A 20,584-nucleotide genomic window follows, 5' to 3' on the forward strand; every position below is an offset into this window, starting at 1 on the left:
TATTTCCTGCCAAATTCGATCCAATTGTCGAACGAGGTCATCAACATTCCGTGCCAGATGCAATCGCCTTCCCATCATATCCCAGACATGCTCGATGGGAGAGAGATCTGGTGATCTGGCAAGCCAAGGAAGAGTTTGACAAGCTTGCAGACAGTTCATAGCAACCTGTGCCGTATGTGGTGCGGCATTGTCCTGCTGAAAAATCAGCCCAGGGCGCTGCAAAAGGAACGGTAGCAAAACAGGTCTTAGGATGTCGTTGACGTACCGCTGTGCAGTAAGTGTACCTCTAATGACGACAAAAGGGGTCCGGCTGTCAAGGGAAATGGCATCCTAGACCATAATGCCTTGTTGAGGGCCGGTGTGGCGTGCAATAGTGAAGGCAGGATCCCCCTCTGCCATGTGCGTCTCCAAACACTTCTTCGATGATCGTCAGGACACAGTTGGAAGCGGGATTCGTCGCTAAAGACTATACGTCCCCAGTCGGCATCATTCCAGCCATATCTGTTCAAAACATTCATGCAAACAGAATTTCAAAGCAATCGGATGATTGCTTCTTGGTGCGTCGATTTTTTTGTTATAGAGTGTATATATATACATATATATACTATAACACCGAAGAGCCATTACATTATAACCACCCTCCATCTATAACAAAGGGCTCGCCCAGGGTTTCATGATTTCTCGCCCAGGAACAATGTTTTCATGGGGCACATTAGGACCCATAATCCTCATAGAACAATCCCTGACGTCTGTAAGCTACTTGAATATAGTTGCAGACCAGGTTCATCCATTCATGGCAATAGTTTTTTGTGCTGGGGATGGTGTTTGCCAACAGGATAATGCACCATGTCATAAGGGTCGAATCGTCATGGATTGTTTCGAGGAACATTCCGGTGACTTTCAAATCATGTCTTGGACCCCAAATTCCACTGACCTTAATCCAATAGAACATTTGTGGTCCTACTTGGAAAACCAAATTCGTGCTGCCACGCTACCCCATCGCAATGTGAGGGAATTGCAGAACCAGTTGGCAAGTGCTTGGTACCAGATACCTCAGACTACCTATCAGTATCTTGTGGAATCAATGCCACTGCGGGTGCTAGCAGTTTTGAGGGCTAAAGGTAGTCTTACATGTTATTAGCAGGGTGGTCATAATGTAATGGCTCTTCGGTGTAGCGACTGCACGAGAGAGCAACAAGTGTTATAATGTGTCCATTACAGGACAGACTGATTTGAAAATTTAAAATAACCGAAACAATGGGCGACAGAGAAATGAAACAAACACATGTCTATTCTAAAAGATGTCCAATACTTCTGAAGAGACTTCGAAATTTATTTATAAAGGTCATTGTTCTCTGTACAGAGTTCTTCAAAAGAATACAAATAATATACTCAAATCTGCGATTTTCCAGTATCAGAAACGCGCGTTATTCAACTTGGTTTGAACCTCCTAATTCAGTACGATAGCCATCTTTCACTTTCTAACACTAGAACTGATCATTCTGATGATCGATAACTTACGGCACTGGCAATATTTGTTATTGAATTTCCTGAATTTTCGCATAAAATTTTAACAGTTTTCACAAAACTTACCGTTTGTTTCATATCTCTAACAAAGTCATTTAGACCTCTGCTGGATACCCTGTATTTTGAGCATAGTTTTGTTGTTCATGTAATTTGCCATCAATCTTTCTTTAAACTCTTATAAGCCAATAAACTTACGATCCAATAAACCTCTCTTTGGGGATTGAAATTGAATGATAAATCAACGAAATTTATGTAAAAACCGATATTAAAAATTTCGACCAAAGAGTGAGACTGTAAAAGCATAGGCCGCCTCCTTACCGCTATTGAAACTGTAATGAAATTGAATGACATATCAACGAAATTAATGCAAGACCGATGTTAAAAATCTTGACAAAAAAGTGAGACAGAGCTGCAGTGGCTCAGGGGATAGAGCGTTCGCCTTCCAATGAGGTGAACCGGGTTCGAATTCAGCGATGGCTGGTCGATACGAATCCACATCCGGCTTGCACTGATCACAGTGCTGACGTGAAATTTCCTCAGTGGTAGACGGATCATGGTTTAGAGTCCCTTCGTCGTCAGGCTAACCGTGGGAGGTTCTCGTGGTCTTCCTCTCCATGTAACGCAAATGCTGGTTAGCTCCATCAAAATGACCTCCACGAAGGCAAATTTCTCCCAATGCTCGATCCAGGAGTTCTTTTGTCTTCTGGATTGGATTCAAAATTACAAGACTACGGAGTTGAACATTAGTAGTCTTAAACGCATGAAACTGGTTCAACGTCGGTTATAAAATAAAATAAAATTATAAAAGAGTGAGACTCAACAAAGTGACAACGGCCATACCATGAGGAAAATACCGGTTCTCGTCCGATCACCGAAGTCAAGCATCGTCAGGCGCGGTCAGTACTTGGAAGGGTGACCACCTGGAAACACCGCGTGCTGTTGGCATACCTTTGAGCCACGATGTCTCAGGGAACAGGAAGTTCGCATTCTAATAAGGTGAACCGGGATTCGTTCCCGGCGATGGCTGGTCGAAACGAAATCATGGGTTAGAGTCCCCTCTCCATCAGGCTCACCGTGGGAGGTTCTCGTGGTCTTCCTCTCCATATAACGCAAATGCGGGTTAGTTCCATCAAAAATTCCTCCACGAAGGCAAATTTCTTCCTATACTTGATCCAGGAGTTCCCTTGTCTTCTGGATTGAGTTTAAAATTACAAGGCTACGGAGTTGAACATTAGTAGTCGTAAACCCAAAAATTGGGTCGGCTGTTCAACGACGGTTATAAAATAAAATAAAAGAATGAGACTGAGAGACCATAGGCTGCCTCCTAACGGCTATTTTTGTACATAACCTTTTCCTGTATACATCAAAATTAATTTTGGGATAGTTTTGGGACGACACCTGTTATTGCTTTACTTTAAAACTTATTTCTCATATTGACCTTATGCTCTCCTATAGGCATTACTACAGTGCTGACACTTTCAACTTTTGGTTTGGATACAAAGACAGATTTACCAAAAGTTTCGTATCCTACAGCTCTAGATTGGTTTGTGGGCATGTGCTTTACCTTTGTCATAGCAACTCTTCTGGAATTTGCTGGAGTTCATTATTTTACTAAAATTGGAAGTGGTGAATATCCATGCATTGAATCGAATGCTGATTCTGAAACAGATGATGGAATATCTAGATCGATCGGCCCTACTACTGTTAGCGGTGGAGATACTGTGAGTAAAAATATTTTGTTGAAAAAATCTTTTGGTCCTTAAACCATTTCATTATTGCCATCTACCTTTTACACTGAAAATTGGATTATTGCATAGTTTAATTTTCAACCCCAAATGAAGTTGGTGAAAAGTTTTTTATCAAGTTATGCTGTGGAATTGTGAAAATATGATGAGTTTTCAATTACAATTATTTACTTTGATGGTTTGGATAGAGTTTTCAGGAGGAAGAAAGTTTCGATTAGATAAAAGATCTTGCACTTTGCAGGCTCAGTTTCAACTTTTATATTTTATTTCTAAAATATAAAAATGTATGCATCACCTTTCTTGCAATTATTCAAAATAATGCAAAAACTAAAATTAAAAAAAAAAAAAATAAAGTCAATAATCAACAAAATTGCCTTTCGAATCTTCCATTGCTGTTTGAAATGAATTTCGTCAAATCACAACTGAAGTTGAAATTTACGGTATTTTTATCTATAAAATAAGCTAAAATATGTAACGTTTCTAACGCTGATGAACATATTTTATTCGCAATTAAATACCTTTGCATCTCTTAGTTTATAACGAAGATGTTATGGTTAGATGATAACCAAGAATGTTATGGTTTAGGAGATGATTTTCAGTCATTTTTTGGTTAATTGTTTATCAATAATGAAAGCAGTAATTATGAACTTTCTAACCTCAAAATGACAGTTTAAATACAATTGAAAGTTAAATGAAATAGTCTAAGCCGATAATGAAGAACCAAGGCTTTATAATGTTGCACTATCTTTTTTTTTTCCAGCATTTTAGCAAACTGTATCCTAAGAGGAATCTTGCCGACATTCATCACATTAAAATAATAAATAATTATAATAATAATGGAATTAATTATAATTTAATTAATAATAAGAATTATCAAATTAATAAGAAGAATTATCAAATTAATAATAAGAATTATCTAAATAATAATAACAATAATTATAGAATTAATATTTATAGAATTAAAATTTAATTTATAATAATAATAATTATATAAATAATAATAATAATTATATAAATAATAATATAATAATAAAATTAATAATAATAATAAGAAGAATAGAATTTATTATAATACTAAGGGTTAATAATAATAAAATAGTTTCTCATGCCTATAAAAAGATTAATTATTTTATTCCCGATTTTTTAAAATTTTCTACTTATTATAAAAATTAATTGTTGAAAATTTTGAAAGATATTTTAAAAATTGTGTGTCAATATTCAACATCAAAATGAAGATTCTATATGTGGATGAATGATGTTTTAGTTGATTTCAGGCAGAAAATTAAGTTTGCCAAGGCTATCTCACCCCAGATGATGACTTAGACAGAAAATAATTTGTAAATTCTCTTTACCAATTGGAATATTTTTTGCTATCTTCATTAGAAACTAGTTGTGCTGATATATTTTATAAAATTTTAAGAGCCATGCATTACAATTGAAACGAGATGTCATTATTTTTTTTAAAATTGATTAAGAAAGTTACCACAGTTTACGATACATACAATACGAATCAATATATTACTTAACTGTATAGCCCCCTTAACTAAATAATAATAAATAATTAAATAAATAAATACACAAATTTACAAATAAATAAATAAAAACAGAATATAAAAATTATTGATATGGAAAATTATATTTCGTTTCTTATTCAAGGGGCATTTTGAGGGAAAAATTTGAAAATTTTTCAAGAGCACAAAAAGCAAAACACCCTAATATCTATCCTTACAAGTTCGTCTGTTAAAAATATGCACAAAATATAAAGGTAAAAATACAAGTAAAATATGAAATTCTACTAGATCTCAGTTTCGAAAATAAAAATACCCATTATCTCATTTCGTCCAAAACCCACATGTACACAAAGATCTACTGCACATAAATGTTTTAATAAAGGACTAAAACAAGCGTAAAATTTAACATCTAATGTGATAAAATAATATACGAAACAAAACTGAAAAGTGAAAATTCTACTAGACATCAGTTTCAAAACTAAAACGCCTATTACCTCATTTCGTCTAAAACTGACAAGTACAGAGAGTCCCATTGTATATAAATGTTTTGATAAAAGACTAAATAAAGTTAAAATTTAACATCTAATGTTATATAATGATATACGAAACAAAAGTGAATTTTTTGTTCTGCCTTTTATCAATAGGTTCTATATCCAAGCCCTCTTCTTCGATCTTCCAAGAGGAAAAGATCTTCAAATTATTTACCCAGCTGTAGAGATGTGAGAATCTGTTGTATACAGTTCTGGAATTGTTTTTTAGCCAGTGAAGAGTACAAAGCAGCGATGAGACGACGTGTTGCTGGAAGAACAGATGCAGTTAATAGTGTTAGTAAAATTGATGAAATATCCCGAATTTTATTTCCATGTTGTTTTGTTGCCCTCAACTTACTTTATTGGATTGTGTACGGAAGCAAACACCAATCATCAGTTTGGGAAAATAATTAATATAAATCATTATTTAATCATAAGCAGTTAAAACTGACATATTTAATTACTTCATATGCTTGATGAAAAAAAGTAAGTTTAAAGATACCTTTTTTATATAAAAAATTTTACTATAGTTAATAAGTTGGTGAATATTAACATTTTAGCAATCAAGATATAAATAACTTGAGGTTTACTCTCACGAATTTTAAATCACTTACTGTGCACGCGCATACTATAAATTTGATTTAACAAAGAAATTTGATTAATATTAATAGTTTAAGTAATTTCAAAGAAAACAAATAATATGTAAAAAAAATTAAATAAAATACCCTAAGTACCTAAAACAACTTATACCCACGTAAATTCCTGCTTGTGATAACTCCTTTCTTTTAACTTTTTCTCAGTTTTTAAAGATATTTGATGACGACTTCTCGATGTAGGAGAATTTCATGTACATCCAATGATAAGAAGAAAATTTATTATAAGTGATTATTTTTGAAAGTTTATAATCCCGCATAAATTGTTTTCTAAAAGCTATTTAAAATTTCAATGCGTGATATTACAAAGTATTTTATAAAATTATTTCAATTTCTCCCAGTATACTTTTTAACAACACATATACATATCTATACCATATGCTTACGGTCAAAATATAATTAAAAAAAATTGTCATGTGAAATAATTAATTTATAATATGATGTTGCTTTATTGCTTTACTTAGATAAATTGCTTTTGTAATGGAAGTAATTATTGAGTGTTCAATGCGATATATCCCCCCAAGTAATCTTTCTCTACTTGTTTTCATTACACAATCTGTAATAAATGCTATTCAATAATGCTTTGTATTCAAGTTATTGTTAAAAATATTTCACCACATGATACTGCCATTCTACACAAGCAACATTTCTTCAAATCTTTTCTTTACATTGTAGTCAAAATATCATATCTCACCTAGTGTATTTTATTCTTATTGTACATATTATTATACGAAATATGAATATAAAGTATTTAAACAAGCCTTCTCCTCCTTTTATTCTCCTTTATTCCCTCCAAGCCTCCTAGCATTTATTCTCCTTTTAGGCAAGGTAGCCTTGCCTAAAAGGAGAATAAATGCTTAGCCAAGTAAAGATATCAGAAAGAAAGGATGAACTTGCAGAAGATAATACTGAAATAATATCTTTTGCTTTAAAGAACAGTAATTTATGTTGTTCTGATTTGTGCTTATTTGAAGTTCAGTCAAATGAAATTCTTTACTAAATCATCACGGGAACACTGTCAAAAAATATGGATCAAATTACGGAAAAAAGTACTCTCACTCTAGGTGATCCGTAAAATCTATTTTAACTGTAAAATTTTATATTGTAATTTTATGGTGATAATTAATTTCAATAATTCAGTGACTTTACATTAAATATTACTGTAAAAACTATCATATTTCAGATTTTTGGTTCTGAAATATTGTACAGTGTACTTAGCAGAGTAATAAAACACTGACCAGAAGAATCATATAAAATGTTTTTTTACGGCATCATATTTAAAAAATGGAAAACTATTTCTTATTTTCATAAATGAAGATCGAGCAATCTTTTCTTCTTCGTATTATCTTTAATTTAGAAGATTTTCTTCTGCTACTAAATCATTTCCCTTTTTCTTCTTTAAAAAAGAAAAAAGAAATAGAGGTAGAAAATAAATTGCCGATGCTGCAGCTAGATGGTTTCTGCAACCGAGCCACTGAAGCATGTGATAATAATTTCTGGATCAATTTTAAATTGTGAAATGAGCTGCAGTTATAGACATCTATGATTTATATTTCCATGAAACTCTCAAAATACATAATTAAACGCGAATGCATTAAGCTGCACTTGTCAATTAGAAAATCGTAACATCCTTAATATTTAAATAATGCACATCTCAAACTGAATAACAAATAGAATTTCTTTAAAAATGTATTATTTTAATGTGCTCATCAAAAAAACTTTAGTAAGCTACAATCAACAATGTAAAGACCTATTGAACTGACTACAGTTAGCATAAGATTAATATTTACAATTCAAAGTTATAATAGAATTCAATTTATTCTAAATTTTAATAGAATGGTTTCAATAGAATAGTACATGACTATTAAAAATGACTGAAGGCAATTTAGATATGAGACAAGTCATTTTGTCATTTAATATTACTGCTGTAAAATAATGTTTTAAAAATCACTGCTTTTTTCTTAAATACGATATTTTTCTAACAATTTGTACTAAATTCAAAATTTTTTATAATAAAATTATGTTGATAAATTATCATAAGGTTATGTCATGTTAGTCTCGAAAGTACTCTATTATCTATTTAAATATTTAAGAAAAAGTATTTTTAAGCTGTTTCATTTATCTTTTTTAGATTGATAGCTAGCTAATATATATTCAAAGAATAATTATATTATAATTAAGAGCAGAAAATTGTGTGTGACTAACTTAACGAATTAGAAAGTGATTAATGTTAATTTCGATATTTTGGCAATTCTGACTTTATTGTGTTTTATTAGACAAATATATTTGCAATCAACTTATATTATTTTAGAAAAGTGTAAATCCTAAGAAAATAGAATTTTTTTTTTAGTGATTGAGGTGTAAAATATCGAAAATGCCTCTTTGGCTGTTGTAAAAACTTTCACGCACTGCGTTTGTTAAATCTGCATATTGAGTGAAAATTGTCACCACATTCACTGAAATACCAAACAATTTTTAATGAAGTTGACGTGCTGAAATTTAGAGAAATTATTTCGGAAGAAATCAAGTAATTAAATTCAAGAAATACTACAACGTATTTCAAGACTATAAGATCATGTTGCAAAATGCGATGGAACAAAAGTAATTATTTAGAATGAAATTGCAAATTTATCTTGCTTTCATTGATCCAAATCAGACGATTCAAAGGGAATTGTGTATGAGCCTAGCAAAAAAATTAAATTACTCATTTCACATTACGTATACAAACAGAAAAAAAACATAAAAAAGAACTTATTTCGAATTAAATCGCTTCATGAAAATGATCATGGAGTACGTTTCTCCCAACTGATGATTTTTAATTTATCCATGCAAAGTTAATTGTGTATGGGACGATTAAACTATAATAAAATTACTCATTTTAACTCACGTTTACAAAATAAAAAATTCAGAAAAATAACTTATTCAGAATAAAATCTCATCATGAAAATGAACATGGAATTTATTAGTTCAAATCAGATGATTCTCAATTTGAACAACTAAAATTTATTTTGCATGGGCCCATTGAAATGGACTAAAATTATCGATTTTATATCATGCATATTAAAATAAGATATTCTATTGGTAATTATAAAAATTTAAGAAATCTTTCCACTAGTTATTTCATTTTGAAATATTTGAATGCAAGAATAAATAGATCATTTCTGTGTTGTTCGTAAATCATTTTTTATGATCGTCATATTATTTTTTCTAAAATTCGTCATGAAAATTTAGCAAAATTAGTTCTTCCAAACTTTTTTTATGTGTTTTTATGCTAGAAATCCTTGATTATACACTGAAAAAAATATTGTAAAAATCACCAGAATAAGGTAACGTGTTTCTGACTCTTTGGGAACGCCAAATAGCTTGTCACTTTTTATCGAAGTGCATTGGTGATTATTTTGATAAAATATGGTTTCATAATATGTGATAAAATTCGGTAAATGTGGAAAAGTTTGGTATCTTTATCTTATTTCGTTAGAGAAGGACATAAAAATTATTTATTCAGTTATATTTTCTTTTCAGTTTTGTATTTTTTATTAAATGTGTGGTAATAAAAACTATAATTTTAAAAACCAAAATTCCCAGTAAACCGTTACCAATTTAATAAACAAAATTACCAAATATAAGGTCTAAATACTATTTATTTTTGTTTTTATTACCAAATGCATGGTTCTTTTCGGCAGAAATGTCATTACCATATAGTAGTACGGTAATTTTTTTCTTCCTGTAGTATTAATGAAGTAAAAATACTTCTTAAACATTAAGTGAATTGCTACTAACTAAAGTGATTGCAAAATTCAAGATTTCAGCATAACATCGGTCCATTGAAGTCGAACATTAATAATCTTTAAACATTAACAAATCTTTAAACATTAGAATTTGTATTTATCATTAGTCAAAAATATACTTTAGCTGTGTAAATTATAATTGTGCGAATACTATTTTTTCCATTTAAAAGTAATATTCTTAAACCAATGCAATATAATTAAATACATATAATTTATTTCAGTATAAGGATAATAAATATACTTTCTATTATTTTTCTGATTCAATAAAAAACTAGATGAAAAAGCACATGAAGCATTTTCATAAACTTTAAAATATTTTGATAAGGACGTAAAGTCGTTGGTTGTAATAAAGTTCCTACACGTCTTCTTTTTATTATCAAATATATGAGTAAATTTGGAAAAGAAAACTGCAACAATAAAGCATGTTTTATAGCTTTTATAACAGAGTGAAAAGAACTAAAAGTAGCAGTTTTAGTTTTTTTTCAGGAAATTGTATCAATATCTTATGGATTCATTTTCTTAGACTATATTTAACCAATGTTATGATTATAAAAATATAAAGCTACTTGGTAGTGTAAAGATAAGATTTTATACTTTGTTAAAAAATGCCAGATAATATAGTTTGTTAATAAATAAATCTACCATACATTGCGGAAATGTACTTAAAATGACACACATAATATTAATATACGTAATCCACCCATTAGCATTTATATGAAATGGACGCACGTGGGGCGTTTTGGAAATAATTAAGGCCATTATTTTATATGAAATCAGTATCAAATGTTAATTTTATAAATCAAATTGCTTTCCTTTTTGCAAACTAAATGAGCTTAAAATTATTTTAAATTATTTCTTTCTAAAAATAAAACTATTCGTATTATATATTTTAGCTGTTCATTACTTAGAGTGCAGTAGCTATTATTAAAATATGTAGCAGCTATACTGTTATGGAAGGTACTTATTTATTTGTTTAAATGATATCAAAATATTGGATAATATTAATTCATAATTTTTTATTGGATTAATATAATATTGGATTTAATATAATATTTTATTGAAGAATTTAGCCTATGGCATGATTTTTTTTTATTATTTCCATGTTTCGTTGATTTCTTACATAAAGTTACTTTTATTAAAATAGCATAAATTTTACGACTTACTATATTTTACTGAATTTAAAATTACTATATTTAATTATATTTTTAGTCTAACTAAACTTTATGTCCAAAATATATCATAAAATTTTAGTTATAAAAGTGAACCAAAGTGATTATTAATGCGCCGAGATGTCTAACTATATATAAAAATCCAATGATGGTGTCGCCCCAGCCAATGAAATCTAAGGTATCACGTGACAGTATGAAAGAAGTAGCCAATCCAAGCGAGGATGCAGTTTTAAGCCAATCAGAAAAGAGAACGCATTCGCGTCAAAGCTTTTTGTTGATTTACTTTGAGTGGGTTTTTGCTGATTACATCTCATCTTATCTTATCATTCTTATGCCTATCCAGTGATTGATATCTTTTAATGTTTACATTTTTGTTGTTTGCTATTATAAAGCTTACTGAGGCTTGCTTACCTTAAAATGGTTAAATTTTAAATCACATTTATTTATTCAACTCATTTCAATCATTTGGAATTTCAGTATAATGTCTGACAGGACAGATCGCGATCGAGAATATCGCAGACAGCGGAGATTGGATCCCACGTTTCGTCAAAATGAACAAGAGCGTCGAAGAATAAATCGACAAAATAATCGAGAGCTTACTAATGCCCGCCAAAGAGAAAATCGAAGTAGGGCAGCTAATCGTCTTCGAGAAATAGATGAAAATCAGTATTTGGGAGAATCGTACAGTCGTACTTATGCTCTGCCGCGCATTTATATCCTTATATAAATGTATTAAAATTTGTTTGCGAAGCAAACAAAAAAGAATTGCGTAGCAATCCTCGGGGGTTGGCGAGCAGGGGTCGGAGCCCCCTAGTATGTAAAAAAACATGAATGAATAGCAAATAAAACTGCAGTAATGTACAGTGCAAAAAATAAACAAGAGACCACCCAGAATGACTTTTGATCTAATGATCAAATTTTCACGTTCCAGGAGACAATTTTAAAGGATTTCGTGGGTGACCTTAAATATGCTAATTAGTTAGTGTAGACAATATTTTAAGTTATGAAATCAGACACAAAAAGGTACTTTCCCTGAATAAATATACCTTTTTCAACGGATTCGGATTTCTGACCCCCAAAATATATGGGGTTGCCACAATCTGTGAAATATGGTCCCCACAGTCAGTCTCTGTCCAAAGTTTGGGCCCCTTAATGCTAATTTAATTTTTTGCGTTATTCACCATATCTCGAGAAATTTTTAAGTGAAAATTTGAAAAATTTTTGGGCACAACTATAAAATTCGTATATTGAAAGAAAATTCCATGAAAAATATAACATTTAGATAATATTTTTTATTTTTCATTATTCTATTTAATATTCGTCGAAATATTTTGAATTATAAGGTATAACATATTTTACGTCCTTTTGAAGAATGTAATTTCACATGGCATGTGATGAGTTTCTGAGATATCCAATTTCAAAAATACTGCTTCTTTAAAATTTTAAAATATTCTGGTAGTTTTTACCATACTTTTTTCTGTGGAGACTCAATATTAGTTTTAACCGGCAAAAAATTAAAACAATTTTTTTTCTCCATGAAAAATATAATGTTTGGATGGCTAAAATAGCATGCAATATTGCAGAAAAACATTCTTTATATATTTATTTCCATTTCATTTATATTTTGAGTTTTTTTATATTTTATTATAATTTTGCTAAAATATCTTTAAACACAAACATTTTACCTAATAAGAAACTACCCGTTAATGTCAACCATCCTATCTTTCTTAAAGCTTCAGGATATTAGAAAAGGAAACAGCTTGTTTTTATTTTAAATTTGCATATTTCATAAACTAGTTTTATATTTTATCCTTATTATAAGTGACTAGTACAAATTTTCAGTTTCCTGGCATACGGATAACTGATGATGATTTTAAATTAAATATGTTCCTCGCTGTTAAATTCAGATGTTCTGTGTTGTTATAGTAATTCACTAAAATAACAGCATTAGCATATAAATTAGAATCTAAAATGTCTTGAAAAATAATGAAAATTTTAGGATGACAAATGAGCAAGCTTATAAATTTCTATGAGAACTTAGAATATTTAAAAAAATTATTAAAGAGCAACTTTATTTAAGTAAAATTAAATTATCTTTTTATTTCCTATTTCATATATTGTTTTAACGAAAATCTTATTTACTATAAATGCTTTCCTATTAAATTGTATATTGCTAATAAAAGGCTTTATTTAATTTCCTTAATATAAAAATAGTTAAAAATTTATTATCTGTTAATTAAAAATATACATTTCCTCATTAATAATATACATTTCTTAATTAATAATATACAAAATTTGGGAATAAAATGTTTAGCATACATTCATCAAAACTCATTAAACTTAATAATTGGAGCTAAGAATCAAAATCAGTTTGTTTGATTACGAGTTAGGATGTTTTCACTAATTTATCATCATATTAATACGTACAACGTAATTAGGGATAAATTAGTTAAATTCAAAGGCTAAAATTAATTAAATTAAAAATTCAAAGCAGAGAATAATCAGAATGGAATGAAACAATTTAACTCCTAAAATATTAGCAAGAGTTTATAATATAAATATTATAGTGATTTCAAATGGGGATGAATAGGTTTTAAATTCCAAAAATTAAATAAGAGAGGAAAATAAAATTCATTAGGTGGAACGTAGTATATTGCTATTCTAGTATTGACTCCAATGATGCTTAATTATTTTTCGCAATAGACACTTTTGGTAAATTAGTATGTTTGGTACCAATTAAAACTGTATTAATATAGGGAAGTTTTAATGCAGATATTGTGGAAAAAAGTGTTTTATGGGTCCTTGAAATGAATAAGTAGCAGATAAAAACGCTTAATTGTTCTAAATTTTGATAGTCAAGAGTTGGCTTCGAGCAGTAACATCGTTCCAAAAGATACTGAACACAGCTAAACGTAATTTTGATGAGATGGGAGACTACTATAAGTGCGTTACTTAATCTAATAATGTTAAACTACCATCAAAGATAAAAAAGTAATAATTAATAAAGACAATTAAATAACTTTAGCTTTTGTTTTAAAAGTGTCGGTATGTGTATTTCAGATGCTTGCATAAATTCGTATCGTCCGTTGTCCAGTACTGATTTATTGATAGTTTAATTTTCTTTCAAGAAATAGAGAGAGAAAGAGCTAAATAAGGACAAAAGAGAAAGTGCAGGACAACATCATTTTCAGGATATTCGCTTATAGATAATAAAATTTTGAACGTACCTTTAAATCTAACGCATACCCTTCAAAAGAGAACAGTGTTAACGCATGTGCATTGCTGAAACAGTTCTCTCAGTTTTCAAGACTAAAAGTATGTTATAAAACCGTACCTTTACAAAGATAATCAAATCGTTCCCGGCAAAAAGAATAATTTCAGATTTATAAGCAGCTATAAAACTTTTAGATATTTGATTCATCAGTGACTGCTTACCATTTTTCTTAATTTACATCTAAAATCTTATGTTATATGTAATTGATTAGAAAAATTATAACAATTGCAAAAATAAATCTTTCAAAAACCAACAGTCAAATATGAATAAATTTTACGCTTGATTTGATAGCTTTATTTTATTTTTTATGTTATATTAAATAAAATGTAGGAACGAGAATAAATAGAATCAAATAAATAATGGAGCAGTAAAGGAAAATTTAATCTATAGATTTCTTAAGTTCAAATTATTAGAAAATAAATTGCCAGTAAAAATTTTATTCATCTGAAATAAATATAAATCATACAATTTTGCACATTTTATAGAACAGTAATTTTAAGGAATTTTTTAATTAATATTCTTATGTTAACACATGAAATACCTTATTTTTAAAGATGAAATGTAAAAGAATAAGACTCTTCATATATTTTTTTTCTCCAATGCCCACCTGGGGATTGACTTACGTCATACAGGCATCTGAAGAGCAGATTTGTGGGCCATTCTTTCAGGGGCACCTAATTAGGTGGGCCAACGTTACTCCCACAGTAAGGACAGGTAGTACATAGAAGGAAAGAACATCTATGCCTAACCCGGGATTCGAACCCAGAACCTTTCTGATGCAAGAGCAGTTCCTTAACCCCTGCACAGGCCGGTCGGCCGACTCTTCATATTGACTTGTAACAAAAAATTTGACAAAAATTATTACGTACCTTTTACTGCAAATCGAACTCCCAAAAACATATTTCATTGTACAAAAATGTAACTTAATTTCTATAATAGTTATACGTTTAAATAAAGTATTTTTTGAAGTAAAATGTACAATTTCCAAAATTTACAATGCTTGATAACAATATTAAATTTTTATTAATATCATTATTTACAACATTATATATTTTAATTTATTATACGCAACCAATAAAATCAAATAGTTTGATAAGACACAGTGTGTATATAACTTGGTGATGACAACCGACGCAAAAAAAAACAAGCAGCCCCAAAAATATAATTTAATTTTATTTTCGAAATCAAATTTTAATTTTTAAGTAACTGTTATTTGCTTCTACCTGAAAGCAAGTAAACTGATCGAAGTAAACAAATTATGTAAAAATGTATTTCTTGTAGTGAAAACAGATTTTGCTATTATTGATTTTGCATATAATTTTGAATATCTTCCGCTTACTTAGCATACAAATGCAGCAAGAAAATTTTATGTTTCTAAACTCTTTTATGTTCACGTTTTTGAAAAAAAGTGCTATTATTAATTATGCATACAGTTTTAAATATTCTCTGGTCATTCTGGTTACTTTACAGACAAATGAAGCCAGAAAATTTTATGTTTCTAAACTCTTTTTTGTTTATTTTTTGAACAGATGTGCTTAGTAATGGTTGTATTTATGATCAGTTTAAAAACGTATTAGTTTGCTTCAATAGCTGCTTTTATATCATGATGATGAATTTTAAAACCTTTACATAGATCTGCCACGAAGATAAGTTAAAATACATTATTATATGCAGAGAATAGAACAAACAGAGAGTACATTAATATGTGCAGTGTGCCCCCCCCTTTAACTAAATGAATTCAGAATTAAAATTTTAAGAAACAAAGGATGATAGAGGATGGCATGTCTATTATGAAAACGATGCAAATTTTAGGCAGAATTTTTTCATTTAATTGCAAGCGTTTCCCTCAGATGGCGCTGTATGGTGTTCAGATTTGACCATTGGTCCGTAATACCTTGTAGTACCATAAACACTCGTTGTCCAATAGAATACAAGGTTCCAACCTCTTAATCCAGCAAGGCAACCTCTCTTCATGTTTTAATGCTAGTACTGCTAGCTTTATAGTCATCGATTGTTTTAAGCGTCATCTGTAACAGCTTTTGTAACTAAATTCCAAAATTTCTGTATTTTTCACAACAAATGAGATATTTGGTTCATTCCTCTATCCCTCTCTTTATGAGAGTTTTTAATTTTGAAATTATTCAGTCATCCGCTGGGTATCATGTACGCTTATTCTTATGCTTCTTCACAAAATTCAACAATGATATAGTAGTATTATACATTTTTCTGCAAGATTTTTGAAATGATATTGATCTATTATCTAAATAGATATAGATCAATTTTAGCTATTATTTTCGTCTTGCATTATATATTTTTTTCAATTAAGTGGTCTTACTGAAGATATTTATATTGAAGTATTAAATTATGAAATTATAATTTTGAAAAATACCAAAAACAAAATAATTTTTTTAATATTTTTTTATCAAATAATAACATTATTCTTATCAAAAGCACAAATGTTCCAGACAAACAACTTTAATTGGATTAGATTTCTGTTTTTAATAGAAACAATTGTATTGTTCAGTTTCAATATCTGAAAAAAAGATGAGTTGAATACATAATAGTTTTAATTTTTTTTCTGAAATTAATAAAATTTTAAAATAATAAATTAATAAAATTTTTATTAGCTCTTATTTTAATTTTTTAAAGACATTTTTTCCTATTTTCCAAGTTTTGCCTAAATAACAGTGAACTAGCTTTGTATCTGCACTTCTAAATTAGTACGTTATTAAATAATACTTATATAGGTTTAAATATAGTTTCTTTAACATAAATGAAAATTATATAATAAATTTGTATATTTGAAAGTACTGAAGGTTTTTAGCATGGTCTTAATAATTAGAATTACTAAAAATTTTGAAAAATACATTAAAAAAGCTTTTCTACCCAACTTCTGGTATGTATATGTCTCATCTATATCAATGTAAATATTTTTCCTAATATTTCTGCCACTTAAAATAGTTTAAACATGGTCCAGTTTAAAAGACAATACTGATTTTTTGCAGTTAAGGATTCATACAGATCTGCACTTTCACGAAAAAATAGTAATTTCGTCTTTTTTAAAATCATAATAGAAATTATCCTGGAATAATTTAATTTTCAAGGACTATATGAGAAATATAAATGTCTTACTTCAATAAAAAAAATATATTTATTAATTTTTGAATGTATAGATTTTTTTTTTACTTTTAGCTCCAAGTGCAGATGTAAAACTTAATGCACTTGTAACCATGCTAGTCTTCAGAAGCAAGATAAATACTATAAGTTGTTGATAAGAATTAATATTTTTCATCCTGAAATAGACATTATAAGTATAATTATTATATTAACATAAGTATAACTCGTAGGAATTATTTTTGTAATTTTTTTTACCGTGTTATAAAATATTTTAAGTAAACTATAAAACGGGTAAACATATTCACAATTAAATAATTAAAAGAAATAGAAAGACATATGTTACTTAATATAAATGTGATACAAAACAACATAATACTAAATACGTTTTGTTTAATACATGATCTGATTCTCATATTTCTATTTTGCTTAAACTGATGGAAAGAATGGTTATCATAAAACAATAATATTTGTACATTAAACCTTAATATCCAGCAGTTACGTTGTGAATCCAATAACTTGTTAAATTTAAACATGAATTATTTCAAGTTAAACATTTGGATCATGTAATTAAATTTAATAAGTAGATGCTAAGAAATGATTCAACTTTTAACTTTATAGAAAATGCAGAAAAGTTGAACTGTATTATGTTCCAAAACGATTTACTGAGTATCTACATCATGCAAAGATTTCATTAAACCAAAATAACTGAAAATAGTACTGATATTTATTTGGATATAAAATTATCTATTCATGTTCAAAAAAAAAACTGATATTTAAAGGTACTGATATTTAACCTAAGGAATATACATTCATATTAATGAAACAAGATTACAGAGCATCAAAACAGTCTGATGCGACAAGGGTTAAAAGAATTTCAGTGTTATCGAGATTAAAAGCATGTAACAAAAAATATGCTGTATTAGTTATCGAATTCTTGATGCAGGATATTTTCCCTGAATTTAAATTTTAAAGCGTGTCTGATTTGTCGAATGGTTGCATTGGTAAGATATGTGGTAATACTAATTGGATCTTCCAATGACTTTGAAATCAAAATATGAAACATTAATTCTGTGGCAAACGGAAGAAAAAAACTCTAGAGTAATAAGTCCACTCTAAGGATTAGAAAAAGAGAGGCATTTGAAGTGAACTACTTATTCTATCTTTGTAATTTTTGAAGTAAGCATGCATTAGTCATTTCACATTTCTTAATATTCTGAATAAAAGTCTTAAAACATTCTAAACTTTGAAAACTAGGAATTTTTTCTTTGTAAAACTAAACATTGTCATAACATTTAGATTAAAAAAAAGTGATCGAAACTAAAGTGTCTCTGTCCTAAACTATATTAAATAATAATTATCACACTAGAAACAAACAGAAATTGATTTCTAAACTTCTGTTAGCTGTTGTCGCTTCCCAAATATGTTAACCAATAAATTAAATTGATGATTATGAATATAACAGGAAATATAACTCTTGAAGCTTTGTCCACTTTGCTCACACTGTTCAATTGGAAATGAGGCATTGAACCTCGGCGATGTATATAAGATTTTCTTCTTTCTTGTAGTGCTTCTTTTAAAGAGAATCGTCCATTTCTTGGAAAATCATTCGAAGATTCGGAAGTGGATACTTCAGGAATTTGCCTTGAGTTACTTTGTCGTGCGTTCAACAATGCCGAGTCTGGTTCTTCAGTTGGTTTCATTTCTTCAGTGCAAAAAATGGTTATCTGAAAATAAAAATATATGCTGGATATCAAAATTAAACCTAATAGGCTTCTAGAACATTCAAATTAATGGCAATGATGCAAGATTAAACATAGAACTAAAGTATTTATTACTTTTAAACATTTTTATGCACAAACAAGGATTCTTTTAGAATAAAGCCCTAGAATAAGAAAACCTATTGCATTTTTTTTAAAAGAAGTAATCAAATGTTCAAATTCTTTATTTTATTTTAATGATCCCGCCTCCTCGCATGATTCCACAACATTCAAAGTTTTTTTTCCTATTATTGTATGTTATTATTACAAAATTTCATGCATCCATATTGTACTTAGAATGTAACGTGTAATCATTACTTTTGACAAAAAAGGGCCTTTTGTTTCAGTCATTAACTGTAAATGTCCAAAATCCTCTGGTCCTAGCTGATAGGGTTGTCACAGAGTTGAAATAGCGTGCTCATTTGTGATGAAAACTGGGAGTTTAAATGTTAATAAAACCTATACTCTGAAATAATATCAAATTGGGGATGTTATATTTTAGACTGAATTGCTTTGTTGACCAAATAAAAAGTTACTTTAAAACCTTTTTTAGAACGAATTCATTAGTTATTGAGCATTAACTGGATTTTCTTAAGTTATATTTCTATTTTAAAATTACTGACTTAAAATCGAAAGTAAAAAATTCAATTGTTTAATCATAAATACTTTGCTTTCTGAATTTCAAAACTCCTGATATCACATGAAGAACTTTGTCAGATAAATTGTTTAAAAAAATTCTGTGCCAGTTAACCAGTTTTATTCAACCTCGCATGGAAAAAAATTCTGGTAAAACTGCCGTGCAGTATGGTAATGACATTTCGCCTGAAAAAAAAAAAAAAAACGTAACTCTGGCCAATAAAACCAATATAAACGGTATATAAAATGTTCACATGGTAATGGTTTCCGTTCATATTTTAACTGTTTATCTGAATTTCTGGTCTTCAAAATTATAGTTCTTATTACCACACTTTTTGTAAAACATACAAAACTGAAAAGTTAATTTAACGGTTTAACGGTCAACCGAATAAACGGTTTTATTACCATTCTCTAAAGTAGTGTTTCCTAGCTTATGACAAGGACTGCGCGATATTAGAAATTATATATCGTGATGCATCGTCAGTTTTGCATCGCGATATAGCGATGCATCGCGATATAGCGATGTATCGCGATATAGTATTTTTGAATTTCATTTACTTGTAAGGCACAGAAAGTCAGATTTCTATCAAAACTTCATACTCAGATTGATTTAAATCAATTTATAATGTTGAAGATAGATATGCTTTGCTTAAGAAAGATATTAAATAAATTGACTACAATGTACAAATCTTACTTAAAATATTTATTTAAATGTTTGTTTAGAAATTCATAATACGCCTAAAACAAAGTGTTAAAAACTTTTTTTAAAGCGTTTTTTACAAATTAATATTTTCTTGTACTATTATGCATAAATAATTACATAATTATTAAGTTCGATCGTAATGTTCAATTTCTAAATGAAACGTTAAAAATTATT

At 29.0% G+C, this 20,584-nt stretch overlaps 2 protein-coding genes and 1 pseudogene across 3 annotated transcripts in view; 2 read left to right on the top strand and 1 right to left on the bottom strand.

Moving 5' to 3' along the window:
* The window catches only part of LOC107453210 (gamma-aminobutyric acid receptor subunit alpha-6-like), a 75,160-nt gene extending 68,431 nt beyond the window's left edge, over nucleotides 1-6,729 (top strand). Inside the window, exons 8-9 of one of the 2 annotated variants that reach the window (XM_071187547.1) lie at nucleotides 2,983-3,248; nucleotides 5,428-6,025. In XM_071187547.1, coding sequence (XP_071043648.1) covers nucleotides 2,983-3,248; nucleotides 5,428-5,727 — 566 coding nt within the window. In that variant the 3' untranslated portion in view covers nucleotides 5,728-6,025. Of the gene's footprint in view, nucleotides 1-2,982; nucleotides 3,249-5,427 lie in introns of both variants that reach the window. The other variant, XM_016069937.3, reaches the window with a different exon arrangement.
* On the top strand, nucleotides 2,354-2,472 carry LOC122270436 (5S ribosomal RNA; annotated as a pseudogene).
* An 11,291-nt stretch (nucleotides 6,730-18,020) lies between the features above and the next one.
* LOC107453207 (gamma-aminobutyric acid receptor alpha-like) overlaps nucleotides 18,021-20,584 on the bottom strand; it is a 69,968-nt gene continuing 67,404 nt past the window's right edge. The window contains exon 9 of the mRNA XM_071187536.1: nucleotides 18,021-19,038. Coding sequence (XP_071043637.1) covers nucleotides 18,712-19,038 — 327 coding nt within the window. The 3' untranslated portion in view covers nucleotides 18,021-18,711. The remainder of the gene's footprint in view (nucleotides 19,039-20,584) is intronic.

Source organism: Parasteatoda tepidariorum, chromosome X1 (genome assembly GCF_043381705.1).
Source record: "Parasteatoda tepidariorum isolate YZ-2023 chromosome X1, CAS_Ptep_4.0, whole genome shotgun sequence".
Taxonomy (NCBI): Eukaryota; Metazoa; Arthropoda; class Arachnida; order Araneae; family Theridiidae; genus Parasteatoda; species Parasteatoda tepidariorum.